Below are 21,982 nucleotides of genomic sequence, written 5' to 3' on the forward strand. Positions count from 1 at the left end.
GTCACTGCCTCCCCCTTTCATCACTTTACACTCGAGATCACCCCATCGGGTGTCATTCGCATGAAAAAGGTTTTTGGTGGCCTCAATCTCCTCACAATTTGGCTATCATAGCCAACAACGTTCATTTTTCCCTCTTAAGGGCCTCAAGGCTCTTCTAACTAGAATCAATCTCCAACGCCTTCCCCTATCAGGTGGCATAGACATCCAACCATGCAGCACGGTGCCCACCCTTCTCTCAAGGGCCTTCATGCGTGTGCCAAACTTCATCATTCCTTTATATTGCTCGCAGATCTTTCTTGCTCTGATACCAATTGTCACGGTTTCAGATTTTAGCAATCGCCTGGAACCGTGCGGCACTTGACTTGAACGCCTTCAAGCCAAGTCAGCCTTAAGAATCACCCGATACCCTATAAACATGAATATCCTGATTACTCAAGATTATATAAACGGATAGCGAAGCCAGCAGGCAGCGTTTCATCAGAAGCCTCACAGTAGGCACAAAAGGTAAGAACTAAATTGAGAATTCATTAACAGGCTACTTATTTTATTCCAGGGGCAAAATAGTAATTATACGTTATTATCGACGGAATCATTACAATAATTCTCACATCCCTTGTAGAAAGGGGGGACGATCTACAAGGAGTGAAGGCACAACTCAGGATCTCCGTAGGCCTACGGTAGCTAACTGGGCCCAGCCCCAGCTGGTGGCCAACTAGTCACTCCCCCCTAAAGAGCCTTAGGAACAACTAGGCTTGTAGCAAGAGGAGACATCAACATGTCTCATATGACACCCCCCAAAATAAATACATGGAAAGAAATTATAATAAATTGTCTCGGCCCTTATCTTCCTACTAATTTCTACTAATTTATCCCACAATTGCTTCCTGGGAATTCCAATGTTGAAAAATTATAGTTTTGGTCCCTGAAAACTCTATGACCTTGACATCGGGCCACTGTCTCTTAAAGCTCGGCCTCTAATTCAGTAATTCTATTGGAGGCCACTTGATCCTCAACACTCTTAGCCCAATTCTCAAGGGCAAGCTTAGAAGCATTGGCCTCACCCAGGTCCGCCTGGAGCTTGTCTACAAACTCCAGCATCTCTTTCATGGTACCCTCCAATTCATCAACCCGAGTCTTCAGCCTCGAGCATTCCTCCGCCAGGAGTCTTCTATTCCTCTCTTAAGCCCCTAACTCTCACCTTAGAGCCTTGTTATGCTCTTTAGCCATGTATGCACAAAGAACACTCTCTGTGGCAGAATGTATGATGTTGTCAAAAAGCTCATCCATCTCAACCTCGTTTAGGCGATGACAGTCCCTGACTCGTGGTTATCGAAGCCGGTCAAAAATAACATTTCCGGTTATCAACAATATTACTACTGCAGATAGTGGTAAATGATCGAATTCACAAAAAATTGAAAACTTACCTATCTTTCTTATCAAGACCAAGACAATTGACTGAAAGCAAATAACTAAAAGAGAAATAAACTGAAACGAGATAAACTGAAAGCAAATAAATTGAAAGTAAAATGGGGGGTTTTGAGATTGATTCAATTGATCTAATTCTGAAAGCAGTAAAAGAAGACAAATAATTAAAATAAAGGAAGTCAATAATGAAAAAGCTCTAGTTGAAGAGTTGGATCCGCTTCAGTTGTTGGGATTGATCATTGAAACTTATGTTCTTTTGATTGATTCAATAGATTAGTTATGGAGATGGAAAACACTTCTCACCACCATGTCTCTCCTTAAGATTAAACCAATTAGGGAACGTCCTCTAATTAATTATTAATCAACAAGTTGCCAAGGAACGTCCTTGGGCCTTACGCATCAAAACAACTGTTAATTACATGAAGAGATAGAGAGATCCAATCCTAGCTACTCAAACGCATGAGATGTTGCTAGATCATACAATTTCCTTAGTTTTTACACTAAGTGTTCTTATGTTTGAACAATCCAAGCAATTACGGACTTAAAATTATCCAAACTAACAATATATTACCTTGCAATGAAGAATCAAGTGGCCAATTTGATCAAAAAACAAAGCAATAATAGAATCAAGCATGAAATTGTATGAATATTGAACAAACTAAAGACAAACAGTTTATATTCAGATCTCACAATCCATAAAACAACTTAAGTTTCAACCAATCTTCAACTAGAATAAAAGGTTTCAGCCACTCATGGCTGAACCAAAAACCAAAAATAAAAGAAAAGAAGAAAGGTAGAAAAAGAAGAAGAAGAGGTGGGCGTCGGCCCTTGTGCAATCCGAAGATGAGAGGCGTTGAAGGAGTTCAAGAAGTGGAGAAGTGTCATTGGGCTGGTCTATGTGCTTCTTAAATAAGATTAGAGGCTGACCTTTCTGCCCAAGAGGTGCTTGCTGCCTAAGTTGTGTTTGAAAAGGAAAGAATTGTGTTGCAAGTGCTTCAGAAGGAAGGAGGCACGCGGATGGCTCTTCAGAAGGAAGGTAGGCGCGCGGAAAGGTTGTGCAAAAGGGAAAAATATGCTATCCAATCTTTCCTTTTTAGGTGGAGCCTTCATTTGAATTTCGAATCTTAAATGCTGAATGCAGAAGAGGCAAGTGCGTCTCCTTGAAATCTTACTGCCTAAAAAGGAAGATCTGACTGCTGAGGTGTCTGCACATCTTTAAACAAGGAAAGAAAGATCTGCAATTTGAATTTCAAATAATCTTCTAAGGCCCCACTTCTTGCACTTGAACACATGCCCCACGTTTTTCCCTTCTCACATGTGCATGGATGGCACATCTTGGACCAAGGGTATTTTGGGCAGCCTCTTGAAGTCTTTTGGGCAGCCTCTTGACACCTTGGGCAGCCTCTTCACTAATTGGGAAGCAAGTATCATCTAGGGCAACACTTTTCAAGTATAAAAAGATACATAAGGAGCCTCCCCATGCTCTTTGAAGCCCCCTTAGAGACACCTACGGGATTCATATCTCTTCTTCTATCTTTCTTTTTTTCTTTTATTTTTGATTTTTGTTTCAGCCATGAGAGGCTGAAATCTTTTATCCTAGTTGAAGATTAGGTGATGCTTTAGTTGTTTTATGGATTGGGAGACTTGATCAAACATTGTTTATCTTTTGTTATTCAATATTCATACAATCTCATGCTTAATTCCATTGTTACTTTGTTGTTTTGATCAATATGACCAATTGATTCTTGATTGCAAGGTAATAATATGTTAGTTTGGGTGATTTAAGTCCGTAATTGCTTGGATTATTCAAACATAAGAACGCTTGGTGTAAAAACCAAGGAAATTATATGATCTAGCAACTTCTCATGCGTTTGAGTAGTTAGGATTGGATCTCTCTATCTCTTCATGCAATTAACAATTGTTTTGATGCCTAAGGCCCAAGGACGTTCCTTGGCAATTTGTTAATTAGTAATTAATTAGAGGACATTCCCTAATTGGTTTAATCATAAGGAGAGACATGGTGGTGAGAAGTGTCTTCCACCTCCATAACTAATCTATTGAATCAATCAAAAGAAACTAAGTGTCAATGATCAATCCCAACAACTAAAGTGGATCCAATTCTTCAACTAGAGCTTTCTTATTATTTATTTCTCTTTTATTTTATTATTCGCTTATTTTAATTGCTTTCAGTAGTTTGTTAATCAAATCAATCTCAAACCCCCCATTTTACTTTTATTGCAATTTATTTTTATTCCGCTTTCAGTTTATCTCGTTTTCAGTTTTATCTCGTTTCAGTTTGTTTTGCTTTCAGTTTATTTTGCTTTCAGTTTTATCTCGTTTCAGTTTATTTTGCTTTCAGTTTATTTTGCTTTCCGTTTATCTCGTTTCAGTTTATTTCTTTTTCAGTTTATTTTTATTTTAGTTTATTTTATTGGTCTTGATAAGGAAAATAGGTAAGTTCTCAATTCCCTGTGGATTCGATCCTTTCACCACTATCTGCAGTTGTAAATTGTTGATAACCGGAAAGGTTATTTTTGACCGGCTTCGACAACCGCGAGTCACTTGCCATGGTGAAAAATATATATTGCTCATTAGAGAGAATGAATTGAAAGATGTGTGAATGAACTTAACATGACTTGTTTTAGCAATTGGTGTTGATTTGCCCAATGCATTGATTAAAGAAATTCGGCAAAGGCTTAGACTTTATGAGCACAAATTGAAAACTGTTCCAATGGTTGAAAAACTATGAACAGAGCTAGTAGCCACTTGGACATGTGACCAACTGAAAATATATACCTTCACATCAAATACCTTCACATCAAATCACTCTAAAAGCTAGAAAGAGTCTTAATTGAACAAATAATATATGCATGTATAATCTCTCTCTTGAGGAAAACAAATACTAGCCATGGTAGGTGAAGGGAGACAAGGAAAGAAGGTGAGTAACCTTGATGCATACATTCTTCATTGCAATGATTCAAAGTAAGTATCTAGAGTAGGAGCTTAAGTTGAAATAAAGGATCAAGTAGCAAAGAAAGCTTGTTTGACTATGTTTATTTGCTTGAGGACAAGCAAAAGGCTAGGTGTGGAGGTATTTGATAGAGCATAATTTAGACCATTTTATCATGAGGTTATTGATGTTAATTTACACTTTTTCTGCCTAATTTTGTGATTTTAATCTTATTCTGCAGAAAATGGTGTAAAGAGACAATTTGGTAAAAATGTCCCTAAAACTGCCTAAAATGGAGTAAAGGAGAGCGAGTATGCCAAGTGCAACTGAAAGGAGCCAAATAAGTAAAGTAATTTGAAATTTAAATTCCAAATCCTTAAGAGAATTCAAATTTCAAATTCAAGATTCAGCTCATTAAGGAAAGTGCTAAATGAGGAAAGTGTCAAATAAGGAAAGTGCAGTCTGCAGAACAGTTTGAAATTCAAGATCTTCAAGAATCATTTTCCTTATTAAAGAAGCCAAATCTTTAGAAGATGCACATTCAAATTTGAAATTCAAATTCAGCTTGTCAAAGAAGCCAAAGAAGTCACACATGCCACCTCAAGTCTTGCACATTCAAAAATTCAAAATTCAAAAGAGAAGCTCCACCTCATCAATGCAAGATATGGGCGGCATGGGCAGCCAAGAATTCAACTTGGACAGCAAGTAAGGACCTACGGCAACACTTTCAACTACAAAAGACACATAAGGAGCCTCCCCATGCTTTTTCTACTCTCCCTTGGACACACATACGGGATTGCAAGTGGCACCATCTCTTCTTCTTCCTTTCTTTATTTTCTTGTTTTGTTTCAGCCATGAGTGGCTGAAACCTTTTGTTCTAGTTGAAGATTAGGTGATACTTTGGTTGTTTTATGGATTGTGAGATCTGAACATAAGTTGTTTATCTTTTTGTTATTCAATATTTGTGCAATTTCATGCTTGATTCCATTATTGCTTTGTTATTATGATCAATGTGGCCACTTGATTCTTGATTGCAAGGTAATATATTGTTAGTTTGAATAATTTTGAGTCCGTAATTGATTGGATTGTTCAAACATAAGAACACTTGGTGTAAAAACTAAGGAAGTTGCATAATCTAGCAATATCACCATGCGTTTGGGTAGCTAGGATTAGATCTCTCTATTTCTTAACGCAATTGACAGTTGTTTTGATGCCTAAGGCCCAAGGACGTTCCTTGGCAACTTGTTGATTAGTGATTAATTAGAGGACGTTCCCTAATTGGTTTATGATTAAGGAGAGACATGGTGGTGAGAAGCGTCTTCTATCTCCATAACTAATCTATTGAATCTATCAAGGGAAACTAAGTGTCAATGATCAATCCCAACAACTGAAGTGGATCCAATTCTTCAACTAGATCTTTCTCATTATTGAAATCTCTTTACTTTTATTATTCGCTTTCTTTTATTGCTTTCAGGTTTAGATCAATTTAATCAATCTCAAAACCCCCTTTTTACTTTACTTGCACTTTATTTTTATTTTGCTTTCAGTTTCTTTGCTTTCAGTTAATTCTCTTGGTCTTGACAAGGAAGATAGGTAAGTTTTCAATTCCCTGTGGATTCGATCCTTTCACCACTATCTGCAGTAGTAATTTTGGTTTGATCAGAGCATGCTTAGGTGGAGGCGTGGTCGCTCCAGCAAGAGCCTTGTCTTTTCGGGCAGCACGTGCAGCTTCGACAAATTTGTTTCTTGACCCAGCCATATCTGCATAGAGCAAAAGGTGAGTAAGTAAGGCAGTTTGAAAGATAAAAAAAGTCAAAAAGAAAATACCCTGCTCAATAGCCAGAGAAGTGCTTTCCCCAAGGCAGGGAAGGCTAGATAAGTGAGGACCTCAAGCTTGGCTTGCCTGAAGAAGGCTATGGCTAGATAAGATGGTTTTCCTCATCGCTTTGGTGATGTCCATTTTCTAGGATGTGGCCATTGTCTGGAGGAAGTCTAAAGCTCCTTCCTCATCCCTCCGCGGCCGAGCCCCATCCTTCCTCAGCTCCACCCACATGTTCCAACTCGTTTGGACGCGTCCAAAACCCCTGAATGTCCGATGACGGAGGATAAAAAGCTTGTTCTTCCATCGTTTTAGTGAAAAAGGTATCTGGTCAAATAGTGTCTGGTGTTTTCTCCCACTGAAAAACTAGAACTCCTTATTTCTTCAAGTTTCTAGCTGACACAACTGAGAGAAGAGGGCCATGGTCAACTCAATGTTGTTATTAAAACAAACAAATCGGAAGGCTACCAAGATTCTTTAGCTGTTGAGATGTAGTTAGGCAACAAAAGTTTATGAAAATGAAGGACCTCAGCAAAAAATGGGCCCATGAAGAACCGAAGATCTGCCTTTAGCTGCTCCTCGTAGACTATAATGGTATCCTCTGCAGGGATCTGGTCATCTACGCGAACGCTCGAGGATGGAGCAAATACGCAATAGGTTTCTCAAGAAATTTGGTATTTGTCGTGAAGGTGATCTACATCTTGCTTTGATAGTAGTGAAGGGATTTCACTGATCAGGCTACCTTCGCTTGCATAAGCCGCCCTCAGTAGAACGATAGGAGCTGGGGTGCAGATAGCACCATCGGAGGAGGAGCTTGAGGCAGAACTTTCACCGAGAGTAAGAGAAGAAGAAGAAGTATTCCTATTCATTTTAAAAGAAAAAAGCAAAATATGAATTACTACAAAAGTAAGGAAGTATGAAAGAAAAAGAGTAGTGATCGAGTATTTTCTAAAACAAAGATGTAAGTTGAGAGCAGAAGTGATATTTGGGGAAGAATAAGGGTTCTTATATGATAGTTTTGATGGTAGGTTTTAAATGCGACTCGAGAAACAGGGCAGTCATCATTAATGGGTAGGAGCAAAAGAAGCAACGTGAACAAGGAAAGGCCAATCTAAATTAGCCACGTGCCCCAGATCGTGAAAATAATTGTCACCTTTCAATCTGAAGAATCAAAGACTAATAATGGAACCTCTGATGTAACACAATAATCGCCCAAAAGGAGTCATGAGCTGTCATCACAAGATAGGTCATGTGACAAGAATTTGATAAGCCAATATGCAGTCCCGCCCGTGGAAAGAAAGACCCGGACACCATAGCACCCGGTTCCTTATCAAGACTCGTTCTCTCCTTAAGAGGTCGAGTCTTCATATAAAGTTACTGCTAGCAGATACAGTCCAGCAGATCCCGTTATGCTTGTAATCACAGAATCACCGATCAATTAGTCGACATCAATTGGATTTCCAGGGAATACTATAATTAACTTCATCTTCTTACAGTATAAAAGCTAACGATCACAGAGACAAAGGTATACAATTTTTACACAACTACTCTTAAGTTCTGAGTATTACATTATATTCACCCTATTCTTCAGTTTATTGACTTGAGCGTCGGAGTAATTCCCGTAAGCGCCAACCACCTCACTTTTTTTTTTCTTACAGATTAACTAATCACAATAAAATTTCATTTCAGGCACATCATATCTCCTTAAGATTTATTTTCAATAAAATGAAAATCATGTGTCATGTTCATAAGATCGCTAAATAAAATTCAAATTCAAATTTTCTTAAACATGGCTTTCACTTTTCATAATATGGAGTAATTTTAAATTTTATTTCCTTTTTTTTTTTCAAAATTATTAATGTTATATTCATATTTAATCCTTCAAATTTTAATTTTCAGCAATTTTAAATTTCAAAAAACTCAAGGTCAAATTTTTAAAATTCGAGCAAATTCTAATTTTCATATGAATATTTATTTTTAAAGTCTCCAGTTATATTTAATATTAAATTATTGTTATTTTTTGAAAATTCATCCATCTTTTTTTTTATACCCTAAATACCTTATTTCTTGATAAAAGTTCCAGAAAAATTAAAAATTTATGGCTTTAGCAAATCCTAGTGATACTCCATTAGTGCCTTAATAATGCAAGTACACATCTTATTCAACCTCAACTATTTATGTTTCAAGACAATTATCAAAAACTATTGCAAGCAATGTAAAAATCGAGACAATTACCAATATAAATACTAAAATATAAATACTAAAATACTGTTTATGATTCAATCAAAATTTCAAAGAATTTAAAAGTGAAAGAAATAATCAAATTGCAATGCTTACCAAAATGCATAAAAAGAAATAAAAGAAAATGCATAAAAATTAAGAAAAATAAAAAAAAATGCAGAATAATAAAACAAGAAATAAGAAATAAGAAAATGCAACATATATAATTTTTCTCCCCCACATTTGACCAACACATTGCCCTCAATATATGTAAAAAGCAAAAAGTGATACAAAGAAAGCTAGAATAATACTCCCCCGGTCAAGTTGATGTGAGTAAGGCATAAGGCAAGACTCAAGTAATTGGTGGAGGGAAAAGGATCCCATCACAATTAAGTAAGAAGTGTAGCACGCCTTTTGTAATACCCAGCTAGACTCCAGCGTCGGAATTCCAACCTTCCGACGGAATCCTCGTTGGAATCCGGAATCTCGGATGCCGAAACCTCTTAGAAGGATAAAATAAGTTTTTCACAAATGAATTTTATGGTTTTACCGTTAGTTTTTGTGATAAAGAATTTTAAAAGAAAGAAAATTATTTTGGAGGGAAAACCCATGTAATACCCGGCTAGAGTCCGTCATCGGAATTCTACTTTCCGGTGGCATCTCGGATGTCGGAACCCTCTAGAAGGGTAGTAGATATGTTTTTTCGATAGAATTTTAGTATGTTTTAATGTTTTGAGGGTAAAAGGCAATGAGGTTTTGAAAGAAAAGAGCCAAGGAAGAAATGCAAGGTTCGGCCGCTGAAGGTGAAAGTTCGGCCGCCGAACATGCATGGCTTTTAATCTCACGTTAGGCCGCCGAAGGTGGTCTGGCCAGCCACCTATAAAAGGCTCTAGGTCGGTGAATGGATAAGATTTCCTCCATTTTCACAGACAGATGTGAGACCATGCTCTTTCTTGGGTGATTTTCATGTTTTCTTCAAATCTTTCAAAGTTTTGATGAGTTTTATGTTGTTTTGAAGCTTTTGAGCAAATCAACCAAAAGTTTTGAAGTTGGAGACTTTGAGGGAGCATTTCTCCATATCTCCACGTTGGGATCGTTTATCTTCTTGTTTGTAAGAGGTAAGGGAAGATCCTGAACTTCTTTTTATGATTTATGCAAGTGTTATGGAGGTTTATGTGTAACGACCCGAAAATCGGACCGCTACCGGCGCTAGGATCCAGGTCGGCTTAAGGCCGCCGGGACCCGTAGCAAGCCTGACATACAACCTGTAAACCTGTTTAATCCCATACATGATCAGGAATATACATAAAAATAAACTTTTCTTTCATATATTCTCTCATACACCAAACTCAACCTGTGCATGCACTGAACACATTCATAATCATAAGCATTGACCCCTCTGTGGGATCTCCTCAATGCCCTAATGGGCGATGTAACATATGTTGGGCTGGTTTACATGAACATCATAAAACATCTAAGATCATGTATTAAAAGGGATAACAACATTCTATGGTCAAGCACACCTCTATCATCCATAGGCCTCATTACATTACATGACTATACTGTACTTTTACATAACATCATATTCGTTTATCATGTCCACACTATCTATTACATAGACAAGACTTCAATACTCTTGCTGACCTCCTGGTCTACCCTGTACCTGCAAACCTGGGGGATTAGGGAAAGGGGTGAGCTACTAAAGCCCAGTGAGCAGAATAATAAAAACATTTAAAACATATGATAACATGGAATGCATCACATCACAGCTAATCACATCAAGGATGAACTTGTCACCAATAGCCCTCTACATATCCAATAGTGCCAGAACGTAGAATGGGTCCTGGTCTTTCTCTTACATAGTGCCAGCGAACGTAGAATGGGTCCCACTGGTCTTACATTCCATACCGTACATATCATATCATCACATCATAGGTCGAAGGCTATGGATCATCCAACGTTCATCCACATCAACATTATATGCAATGCAACATATTCGTGAATTCTAATGCAAACAACCTAAATCATCACATGGCATTCATGATGCATGAACATGCTCAAAACTTTATAATTGATTTGCTTTAAAATGTAAAGGTTTATTCTACTCACCTCAACTAGCTCTGACAATGACTGAAGCAACTGACTCACTGTTGGGGTCCTCGGTTCCTCGGGTCCGAATCTACACAGGTGAACTCAAATGAGGGACCAAACAACTAGAACATAACTCTAAAAACATCCCCCAAAAACCCCCTAAAACACCTCAAAACAATCACGCCAAAACATGCAAAGGAAGGCTGAACAGGGCACTTTCGGCTGCAGGTTCGGCGGCCGAAAGTCCCTCCAGAGCCGAAAGTCAGGCAGGTTCGGCGGCACCTTCGGCGGCCGAAACTCCCAGATAGAGACGAAACTCATGCATGTTCGGCGGCACTTTCGGCTGCCGACACTGCCCTCCAGAGACTAAAGTCCTCTTTCGGGGGCAGGCTTCGACAGCAGAAAGGCTTGCCTCCCAGGCAGGTTCGGCGACCGAAAGTCCTTCGGCTGCCGAACCTGGTTTCTGCCAAAGGGCAGAAACTTGGTTCCTCAAGCATATTTGCCTCCCAAAACCATCCAAACATGCATTTCTCCTAATCTACAACATACATACTCAAGCATACAAGTTCCTAAGGGCATCAAACTATCTTAAACCCCATCTACAACACATCAAACATCCACATTGTCCAAAAACATAACATAAACCCATAAACCTAACCATGAGCTAAACATGCATTCTACCCCATAGATCTACTTAAACTTACTTAAAACATGCCAAAAGCTCAAGATCGACCCTTACCTCTTGAAGATCGAGAGGTGAACGACCCTAGCTCGGAAAATGGGAGAGAGAGAGAGTTCCTTGAACCTCCAAGCTCCAAAACTTGCTCAAATGCTCAAAATCTTCAAAATAAGGGTAAAACTAATGAAAATCGAGAAAGATTTGAAGGAAAAAACTCAAAACCGGCAAGGGATGGTGGAGAGCTCACCTTGGCCGAAAATGGGGAGAAAAGCTCGCCCGTTTTCGGCTAAGGGACCCCTTTATAGGTGGCTGGCCAGGCCACGTTCGGGAGCTGAAAGTGCCTCCGCATGCATGCCATGTTCGGCGGCCGAACCGCCGAACCTGGTTTCCCTCACTTATGCTTTCGGGGGCCTAAGGCACACCCGAAACGCATGCATGTTCGGCTAACGAACTTGAGGTTCGGCGGCCGAACCTAAGTTTTCCTCCAAGGTTGTTTTCATGCAAAAACTCATTTCCTTTTTACTTAAAACCATGAAATACATTAAAACATTTTATGAAAATATGTTTCTACCCTACTAGAGGCTTTCGACATCCGAGATTCCACCGAACGGTAGGAATTCCGATACCGGAGTCTAGCCGGGTATTACATTCTCTCCCCCTTAAGAACATTCGTCCCCGAATGTTCCTCAACTAGCACAAGCATAGCAATCAATATAACATACATACATAGCACATAAACACATAGAGATCTAACCTTAAAAGAGATGAGGGTACTGCTGGAGCATAGACTCCCGTGTCTCCCAAGTGCATTCTTCCATATTGTGGTGGTTCCAAAGGACTTTTACCATCAGGATTTCCTTGTTCCTTAGCTTTCTGATCTGGGTGTCTATGATTCGTACTGGTTGTTCAACATAGGTGAGATCCTCTTGGACCTCCACATCAGGCTCACTAAGAACCTTGCCCGGATCTGACACAAACTTCCTCAACATTAAAACATGGAAAACCGGATGGATTCTTTCCATTGAAGCAGGTAAATCCAGCTTGTACGACACATTCCCAATCTTTTGCAAGATTTCAAAGGGTCCGATGTATCGTGGGGCTAGTTTACCTTTCTTCCCAAAGCGAACCACTCCTTTCATAGGAGACACCTTGAGCAATACCAGATCCCCCCCCTTGAAACTCTATTTGTCTTCTGCGGATATCTGCATAACTCTTCTGTGTAGGATCAGACCTGGGAGACCGTAGAGGCCAGTAGTGAGTCAGCTGCTACAATGTTAGGCAAGCGTCAGCCAGAGGTGAGTAGAACTGAACTAATCTCTTGTTTTAAAGTAATTAATTTTTTTGAGCATGTTCATGCATTACGAATGCCATGTTATGTAATAGGTTGTTTGGATTAGAATTCACGAATATGATGCATTGCATAATTTACTGTTGTTGTGGATAGATATTGGATGATCCACTAGCCCTCGAGCATGTTATGTTATGACGGATACGGAAGACCAGGGCTGCCCATTCTACGCCCCTAGCATTTATGGATATGTTATGTTTAATCGAAAGTCCTGAGGAGCTCCATCGAGGGCCGGGTACATTGGATTATGTAGAGGGTTACTGGTGACAAGTTTATCTTGTTGTGAATTGTTTGTGCTGTGACGCATTTCATATGAGCATATGTTTATTAAACTGTTTTTATGGTTCTGCTTACTAGGCTCTTGTAGCTTATCCCTTTTCCCTAACCCCAGGTTTACAGGATCAGAGATAGCACGGGGAGTCAGCTTAGTGGCTAGTATAGCTGATGTAATAGAATAGTTGTGGACATGTAATGTATAATGGATTAGAATTGTACTTGGCCCTAGTTTTCTTTACCTTTGTAATCCCGGTTTACATGATCTTTATATAAAATTTTTATGTATATGTTATGTTTGAACCAAGCTTGAGGCATGTGATGTTAACTATACTAGAGCATTTGATGAGGGCTCTAGTATGGGTTTTATGTTTTCAGTATGATACATGCACAGGTTGAGCTCGGTTTCATGAAAATATTTAAGTTTTTGTAATGATGTATGATCATGTATGGGATTTTATCAGGTACACAGGATGTATAGTAGGCTTGCTACGGGTTCCGACGACCTTAAGTCGATCTGAATCCTAGCGCCGGTAGCGGTCCGGTTTCCGGGTCGTTACACCTTTTGTCTTTATTATAATCCATCCTATTTCTTCCATGTACTCATGAAGTAACATGATTAGTTTATCATCTCTTTTAAGTGAAGTGTGTCCCCAGCCCCTATGTTTGAATTTTTGAGGTGATTGGGCAGTACTTTGAACTCCAATTCATGTTTCTTCATTCGTGGTTGCGGTCTGGTACTGGATTTGGGCAAATCATTTCTGGGCAAATCAGTCTGAACTGTCAATTTGGACAAATCACTTCTGGACAGTGGTAGAATTCTGTCCAGAGCATGAACAACATCTTATAACCTTTTATCAGCCAAAATTTACTGATTTAATGGCCTTGAATCGTCCATATCCAAACCCCTGTATTGAGCACTATTTAATGTGTCATCAACACTTAATTCAAATGTATTTTGGCTCAAAGTATCAAGAACATCATGAGTTACATCACTAGGAAATTTCAAAAAATCATAAATATTAAATTTAACCACTTTTCCATTAAATTCCATAGTGAGAGTACTATCATGCACATCTATTTTAGTTTTAGCCATGCTAAGAAAAGTCCTACCCAATAAAATATCAGATGAAATATTAACTTTATTCTCTTTCATGTCAATGATGTAAAAATCTGCAGGAAAATTAATCTATCAACTTGGACTAGGACATCTTCCAAAACACTCTCAGGATAAACAATGGATCTATCACCAAGTTGAATGATAACATTTGTTTTCTTTAAGGGACAATAATTCAATAAATTATAAATAGATAAAGGCATGACATTAATTAAGGCTCCAAAATCACACATAGTCATTTTAAATCCAAGATTACCAATGGTGTAAGAAATAGCGAATATACCTCTATCACTGCATTTAGGAGGCAATTGCCTTTGAATAACTGCAGAAATATTTTGCCCTCACACTTACTCTTTTATTCTCGGGTAGCTTTTCCTTTTTGGTACAAAAATCCTTCAAAAATTTCGCATATTTAGGCATTTGTTTGATAACATTAAGTAAAAGAATGTTTATCTCAACCTTGCAAAAAGTTTCAAGAATTTGCTTTTCTTCTTTTTCTTTTTTAGATTTTGCAGACCTTCTTGGAAAGGGTGGTGGAATTTTGAACTGGTCTGGTGGTTTTTCTGCTCTATGCTGCCTTGGTCTGGATTCTGTCGATTTGGGCAAATCGATTCTGCTAGATAAATCTGTCTGTCGGTCGATTTGGGCAAATCGAAGTTTAGGGTCATTACTCTATAGTTCTTTTTCAACAGTTTGCCCAAGAATTTGGGGAAATTGCTGCTCAAATCCATCATTCTACAGTACTTTGCTGTTGATTTGCCCAGAAGTTTGAGCAAATCGCTAGTCAAATCCGTCATTCAACAGTACTTTCTCGCTTCTCAAGGTAATAGCGCTGATATTCTGTTTTGGATTAACCACAGTTTGTGAAGATGATTTCTCTTGTGACTCCAGTCTACTCACTAATGTGGCTACTTGGCTTATCTGTCGTTCCAAATTTTGCACATAATTAGCAAAAGAATTAATAATATCTTCAAGAGGCATACCTTGTTTTTGATGGGTTGTTTGTACAGAATTTCTTTGCTGATAATTTTGGAATTGGTTTGTCCTAGCATAACTGAAATTTGGATGCTCTCTCTAACCTGGGTTGTAGGTGTTAAAGTATGGATTAAATCTCCCAAATGTATTGACTTGTTGCTCTTACTCTTGAAGAGAAGGACACATGTCGGTTGGATGTCCTACCATGGCACTTGGCCTTATTTGCTGAATTTGATGAGCTTGCCAGGCCTGTCCTACAATAAGGCTTCGGATAGCAGAGGTTAGATAAGAAATTTGTGAAACTAAGAAAGATGTACTTACCTCATTTACTCTCCTTGAGAATTCTCTTTGATCTCCATATTGCTTTGAGGCTACTGCCATAGTGGAGATTAGGTCTCTTATGGCTTGAGGTGTCTTATCTTCAATTAATCCCGCACACGCTGCATCAATCAACCTCCTTTTTGAAGGTAACAAATCTCCATAAAAGTATTCAATTAGGGACTTATCAGAGATGTCATGTTGAGGGCAGCTTGTACACAATCATTGGAATCTCTCCCAATACTCATATAGGTCTTTCGAATTCTTTTGCTTGATACCACTGATTTCTCTCCTTATGCTAATAGCTTTTGAGGGTGGAAAGTATTCGATCAAGAAGGCTCTCACCATCCCAGCCCATGAGGTAATGGATCCGGATGGCAAATGAATAACCAGTCTTTGGCAAAATCATCAAAAGAAAAGGGAAAAGCTCTTAATTTAGCATGTTCTTTGGAAATACCTTGAGGTCTCATTGTTGAGCACACTATGTGAAATTCTTTGAGGTGCTTATGTGGATTCTCATTTTTCAAACCTCTGAATTTTAGAAGGAGATGAATTAATTCGGTTTTAAGCTCAAAAGGGGCTGTCAAAGGTGGGTAAGTGATGCAACATGGTGTTTGATCACCCACGGGTGTTGCTAGTTCGCGAAGAGTTCTTCTTATGCCATTGGAGCTCTTACCTCAACGTTTTCAGCTTCAAATTTAACAAGGACAGCAGCTGGTTCAAGAGCAGTAGCTGCTGCGTTTCTGCCTCTTCAAGTGCTGCTGTAATTGACTTTATACCAGCTAGTTCAGCTGCTGTTCTAAGGGCTGGTTCTGAAATTTTTTTAGCAAAAATTTTTGGTTCTTGGGCTGGTTCTGGTGTATTTTTAGGGGCTGATTTAGGTGCAACAGCTTGTGTATTAGTTGCGGCCACTTCTGCAATATGTTGTGCAGCAAGTTGTGCAACAGATTTTGCAGCAAGTTGTGCAACAGATTGTGTAGCAGATTCTCTTTGCTCCAGTTAAAAATATATTAGTTTAAATCAATTATCTGGGAACATCGCTAATTTTTGATAGCAGTTATCGAAACCGTTAAAAATAAACTTATTAGTAATCGACAATTAAGAACCGCAGAAATAGAGGTTATAATAAACCCTTTACTGCTCAATTGCAAATTTGGGCTGTGATGGGCCTTCTTTTTTATGGGTCTACAGTCCACTTAGTGAGCGTCCAAACGACGTCGGGAAGTGGGAGTCAAAACCCTTCCGTATCCCATGCTTTCTGTTTCCCGCTTTGGCTATTCTACTGGGGCTAGGGTTTATCAGTCTTTCATAGAGGGGATCAATATTTAATTCGACTAAATTTGTTGCTTCTTTCTCTATTTTGATCAGCGGGCTGTCTAAATCAACTCTTGAACTTCGAAATGTTGGATGAGAACAAGTTTGATGTGCATTTCAAGTTACTGGCACTGAGAATCCCTCGTGAATTCTGCAAGAGCTTCACTCGCTTACTAAATGGGTACCCGTTTTAGCTCGCAAATCCATATCTTTTTTTTTTTTCGTTCTAGCTTAAAGTTAGGAATTTAATCTCTTTTTTTTTTTTTGAATTGTGTTGCATTTTGAAATTTGTGCAGGTACTTGTTTGATAAAGCTCGGGTTAAACCCATTACTGAAGATCCTACTTGCGATAAGAATCGTTATGTTATATTATCTGAAAGTGTTCAAACACCTGGTGAGAAATTTTATATGGATATTGTTAAGAAACTACTGTTTGTGAAATTGTTGTACTACCTTTTTTTTTAAAAAAAAAAAAATCCTCTTTCTCTGGTTAAAATATCCTAAATGTAAGATTTTATGCTTTGATGATAGGATGAATATGGGGAAATATTCCTAGGAATAAAAGGGATAGAATGTAATTCAATAGGTGACGGTTAATACACTTAGTTACAAGTTGTTAAGAGGTTACATGATCATTCTAGTTATAATTGGGAGAATTTATATGAGTCAATGGCAAAAAAAATGTATTTTTGATTTTGTTGTAATATATATTTTTTTTACTGATTAAAACCTGACCTTTTGAAGTTGCTTTAATTGGCAAAGAATAAAGGTACATGGTACATGGTTATTTTAACGATTAATTCGAAACTTTGCTGACGTGGCGTATGACATGGCTTTGACGTGGGTAGGGTACAATTGGAGTAACTTTAAAAGGTCAGGTTTTAATTGGCAAAAAAAGTATAGGATGTAATTGCAACAAAATCAAAAGTATAGATTTTTTTTTTGCCATTAACTCAATTTATATTTGTAAATTTGTTGTAGAAGTTCTTAGAAATGAACTAGAATCCCATTCTTTCAATTTTTTTTATTCTTTGAGTCTTCTTCCTATGTTGTTATCTAATAATCCTGAGTATCAAGTTATGATTTAACAGGCAATGAATTGTCCTCAATTTTAATGGCAATTTCTCTTTTTAAAACAGATTTGTCGGAAATTCCAGCTGAAAAACTTGATGAGCTAAAGAAATTATGCAAGATTGAAGTGGTTCCTTATTCTATTACTCTTGGATATTCCTACTGGGGTGCAGGTTTGGGGCTGTGCTCTGTAATCATGTATACAAGTTGTTACAAAATGTTAAAACCTTCAGAAATATGGCTCGTACATTTGTATCAACTGTTTTCTGGCACATTAATGGAACTCTCCAATATTTATATTCAGCAATAACTTTGCGGGCACATTGTCGTCCACATGATATCTCCTGATGTTTTCTTGGTGAAATTTCTAAAACTTTTTCAAACAGCAATGGCTATATCGGGTGACCCTAGTCTTCTATGTCAAATATGCAATGCCTCCGTGCTGATTCTTAGACTAAGACATAAAAATTCATACTTTAAGGACTAGTATTAAATTTATATTGACAATTTCTGGATCAGATGTGCCCATTCTTTTGTTAATAATGATATCTGAGTTGAATCTGTATATTGACAAGTGGCTTAAACATCTGAGCTGTTAATGTTGCTTGCAGATCATATATTGAAGCAGATCCTACCTCCTGGAGTGGAGATCCCTTCATCTTTTGAAACAATAGTTAAGTATTCAATTTATCCAATTTCCTTTAAAGTCTTGCAGAATGCAGATTCATATATATCATTAATTACCATGTGGTTTTGTAATTCCTTAGAAGATGGCCATCTCTGATGGTAGGTTAAGAGTCTGCAATGTGGAGAGCCTCATTATCTTATGAATAAAGTATTGGCCCTTCTTATATCTGCAGGTCACATTGCACATCTGAACATACATGATGAACTACATCCTTACAAGGATGTAATTGCTAAAGTTATATATGATGTAAGTTTTCATCACCTAAGCACATTCTTTCTTTTTATCTTTTTTTGATCTTTTTTTTTTTTTTTTTGTAAACAAGCATGATTTTCCTGCTCTCACTTTCCATTCTAATTGTCCATAACATCAAACATGTATAATTTGCTTTTTATTTGAGGAAACTACACATTGTCATTTCTTGCAGAAATTGAAAACTCTCTTGAATGATAGATTTCTTAACTGTCTTTCTTTTTTCGCTGTCGTGTATAGGTTCTATTTTCTGCTTGAATGTCCATTTCTTTAGCTGATATTTTTCTTGGATGGTTAAAAAGGATTTTATGTTTATTGTTTTATTTTTGCTGCAGAAGAATCATCCCAGGATTAGAACAGTTGTTAATAAAGTTGGAACTATTACAAATGAGTTTCGAGTACCGAAGTTTGAAATTTTGGCAGGAGAAAATGATATGGTCACAGAAGTGAAGCAATATGGAGCAACATTCAAGCTTAATTATGGCTTGGTTTACTGGAATTCAAGGTTGGAACATGAGCATATAAGGCTAGTTTCCCAATTCCAACCAGGGGAGACAATTTGTGACATGTTTGCTGGAATTGGCCCTTTTGCAATTCCTGCAGCGCAGAAAGGATGTTTTATTTATGCAAATGATTTGAATCCGCACAGTTTTCAATATCTGAGGATTAATGCAAAACTCAACAAGGTTGAGGATCTCATATTTGCACACAACATGGACGCCAGGAAATTTATTTCCCAACTGATGACAGTGCCAATTTGTCAAGACAATTTAGAATCTGATGCATCCCCTCTTATTGCATGTGGTAATCATAGCATACAGACCAACAGGGAAACTCAGGGGGCAAGTGATAATGTCACAAGTGATTATGAGGATGTACAAGATTCATGCAGGCAGGCAGATGCATCTGTAGCTGCAGTCAAAAGGCCTTCATGTTGTTTCCAGGAAGGTATGATAAGCAACAATTAAGAGTTGGGCATTGCAAAGCTTTCGGCATCTTGAGTTGCATGAAGTAATGTTTTTGTTACATAATTGCCTTGAATGTGTAAATTCTCTTTCATTTCTTGAGCAGAAAGTGAAAATACCCATGGTGCTGCTATTCCCTTCAGTTCTACGAGAAAAGGAAGTGCAAATAAGAGATTGAAAACTTCTGAATTGGCCAATGCTAAACCTTGGGAGCATGTTGATCATGTAATAATGAACCTTCCTGCATCTGCCTTACAATTTTTAGGTACAATCAATATTCTTCTGGTTAGTCTTTCTCATTCGTGGATACTCTTTATATCAATGAAGATTAGCTAGCAATTTTGTGGTTATGTAGCATCCATTACATCTTTTGCCTCCTCTTGTCTTTTTCCCCTTTGAACTGCTTTCTTTATTTTGGGAATTCTGTCTACCTTCAACTGATTTAGGACTGGGCCAAAAGGATTCTTTTAGTTGCAGAATGCAGGCTTTGTTCATTCTAGAATATGAATTTCGGAGTTTGTGATTTTTCTGTCATAGCTTACTTCAACTTCAAAATTCTTTTCTTTGTTTTAGTACTTGTTCTATTCATTGGGTGGGTTCTTGTGCTGATCTTAGTTCTTCTTCAATCACATCTCTTTGCTTTAAGAATGGGGAATAATTCTCTTCTTTGTGGAGGAAAATTGGGCAAAGTTCTTTTTCAGTGTTTTATGTTGACAGTGTATATTGCTATGTCTGGATTTTTTTCTTCACTGCTCAAATTTGTTCTGTTGCTAAGACTATGGAACCGAAAATTAAATAATTCTTTTCTTTTTGTCTCCTCTCAGATGCATTTCGGGGTGTTATCCAGAGGAAATATTGGAAGGGGCCTCTTCCTTGGATTCACTGCTATTGCTTCATGCGGGCAAATGAAACCAAAGAATCTGTAATCTTGGTAAACTTTGTTTGTAGAGTCATTTTGTTAATTCTTTTGGTGGTCGTGTTTTCCCCCTCTCTCTTTCTGGTTCTTCAACTTTCTTCTGAAGAGCTATTAGAATTGATCTTGGTGCACTAATGGTATAGACTATAGATGCTTAAAGCTTGTTGATGGTTCGCATCACGGAAAGCTGCAAAGTCTCTGTGCCTTAAACTTTGTGTGCGTGTGTGTGCCTTTTTTTTAAAACTTTTTTCTCCCCCATGTATTGTTATTTAAATTGTGTTCCTATCCAATCAATTTACAGGATGCTGAAACTGCTTTAAGTGCTCATATCCAAGACCCGATATTTCACAGGGTCAGAGATGTTGCTCCAAATAAGGTAAGGTTGTTACAATTTATGAAATTACTTGCTTATAACAGCAGTTTTTGTTTTATTTATTTATCTATTTATTTTATAATGCAGGCAATGTTTTGCTTAAGCTTTAGGCTACCAGAAGCATGCTTCAAAGATAATGGTGCTAACCTTCATTCTCCAAATGGAAATGCATGATCTCTCTTTGCTTCAAAGATGATCACTCTTTGCTACTTAATATCTAGGACTCTAGTGGCCTTAGCCCCATGTACTCTGAATATATCAACATAAGCATTAAGGAAAAATTTTAACAAACTAACATTTTAAGGAAACTTGATATAAGATGCATCTTTTATTTCCATTACAAGCATATACTGTCATTGCAATAATGTATATGCACATCTTCACTAATAGTCAGGAGTTATGATTAAGCAATCCATTCTTTTCTGTGTTATTTTGGTTGAACTTGCAGCGCTCACTCAGTGAGTGAATCACATAACAACAATCGAGTCTTCAATCCCGAGCTGATTGGGGTCAGCTAAACAGATTCTTTTTGCTATTTGGTACGTGTGATACCACTTTTATTTTATTTTAGTTAATTTTTTTTAACCCACAGGTGTTCCTCACAAACGCAGCACAGAATTAATATATGCTGAAGAAGTGAAAGACTAAAGTGATAAGATTAAAAAGCCGTTGGCTGCTTACCAGACATTTATGTCCAATATCGCCTTTTCAAAGTGCTATTACTAACTAGAAGCGATCAGCCTATGTTATGCTAGAAGTGAAGGTGCAAGTGAAGCTACAGCAATATTAGAGTTCAATTATGTAAATTAAGGGTTTATTTGGTTGGGGTAAACTTAGATAACTTAAACTTGACTTTCCCAAAAGGTGTTAAAATTATATCTATTTGGTCTTTTTTTTTTTCCGAACTTTTTGGAAAGTCTTAAGATTTTTCTTCTATTAGTAGGGGAAGTAACTTATTACTTTTAACGTAGTTAAGTTATTTCTTGGAAAATAAACTTCTTAGGGAGTAATCTATTTTAACCAAACAATATTTAAAATCATTAGGAGTATATGGTTCTACAAGGATTGTTCTCGAATAGTACACCATTAAAATTCTTGTTTTGTTGTGGTAAGTTTCTTTCTTACTCTTTGTTGGTATGATTCATTTGAAAAAAAAAAGAATTTAAATGAATTTTTATAAAATTATGTAAA

General features: G+C 37.5%; 1 protein-coding gene across 17 annotated transcripts; it reads left to right on the top strand.

The window, feature by feature from the left end:
• The first annotated feature begins 16,465 nt into the window (after positions 1-16,465).
• LOC110610520 (tRNA (guanine(37)-N1)-methyltransferase 1) lies at positions 16,466-21,696 on the top strand. 17 transcript variants are annotated; one of them, XR_006350324.1, is made up of 12 exons: positions 16,466-16,710; positions 16,826-16,923; positions 17,669-17,773; positions 18,212-18,274; positions 18,461-18,534; positions 18,873-19,485; positions 19,609-19,787; positions 20,327-20,433; positions 20,720-20,794; positions 20,879-20,930; positions 21,240-21,330; positions 21,403-21,696. XR_006350324.1 is itself a non-coding variant. In XM_043955515.1 (12 exons), the coding sequence occupies exons 1-11, from the start codon at positions 16,616-16,618 to the stop codon at positions 21,251-21,253; spliced, it is 1,455 nt and encodes a 484-aa protein (XP_043811450.1). In that variant the 5' UTR covers positions 16,466-16,615; the 3' UTR covers positions 21,254-21,300; positions 21,384-21,696. The 17 variants fall into 17 exon arrangements, 4 of the variants coding, with proteins under 4 accessions (XP_043811450.1, XP_043811451.1, XP_043811452.1 ...); XR_006350323.1 differs by having other exon boundaries at positions 21,408-21,696; XR_006350319.1 differs by having other exon boundaries at positions 19,609-19,767; positions 21,384-21,696.
• Positions 21,697-21,982: the final 286 nt, after the last annotated feature.

This window comes from Manihot esculenta, chromosome 3 (assembly GCF_001659605.2).
Source record: "Manihot esculenta cultivar AM560-2 chromosome 3, M.esculenta_v8, whole genome shotgun sequence".
Lineage (NCBI taxonomy): Eukaryota > Viridiplantae > Streptophyta > Magnoliopsida > Malpighiales > Euphorbiaceae > Manihot > Manihot esculenta.

Coding starts and splice junctions, on each gene's coding strand:
- LOC110610520 (XM_043955515.1), top strand. CDS start 16,616: ATGTTGGATGAGAACAAGTTTGATGTGCATTTCAAGTTACTGGCACTG. Junction 16,924..17,668: donor TGAAAGTGTTCAAACACCTG/GTGAGAAATTTT, acceptor TTTTTAAAACAG/ATTTGTCGGAAATTCCAGCT. Junction 19,768..20,326: donor ATCTGCCTTACAATTTTTAG/GTACAATCAATA, acceptor GTCTCCTCTCAG/ATGCATTTCGGGGTGTTATC.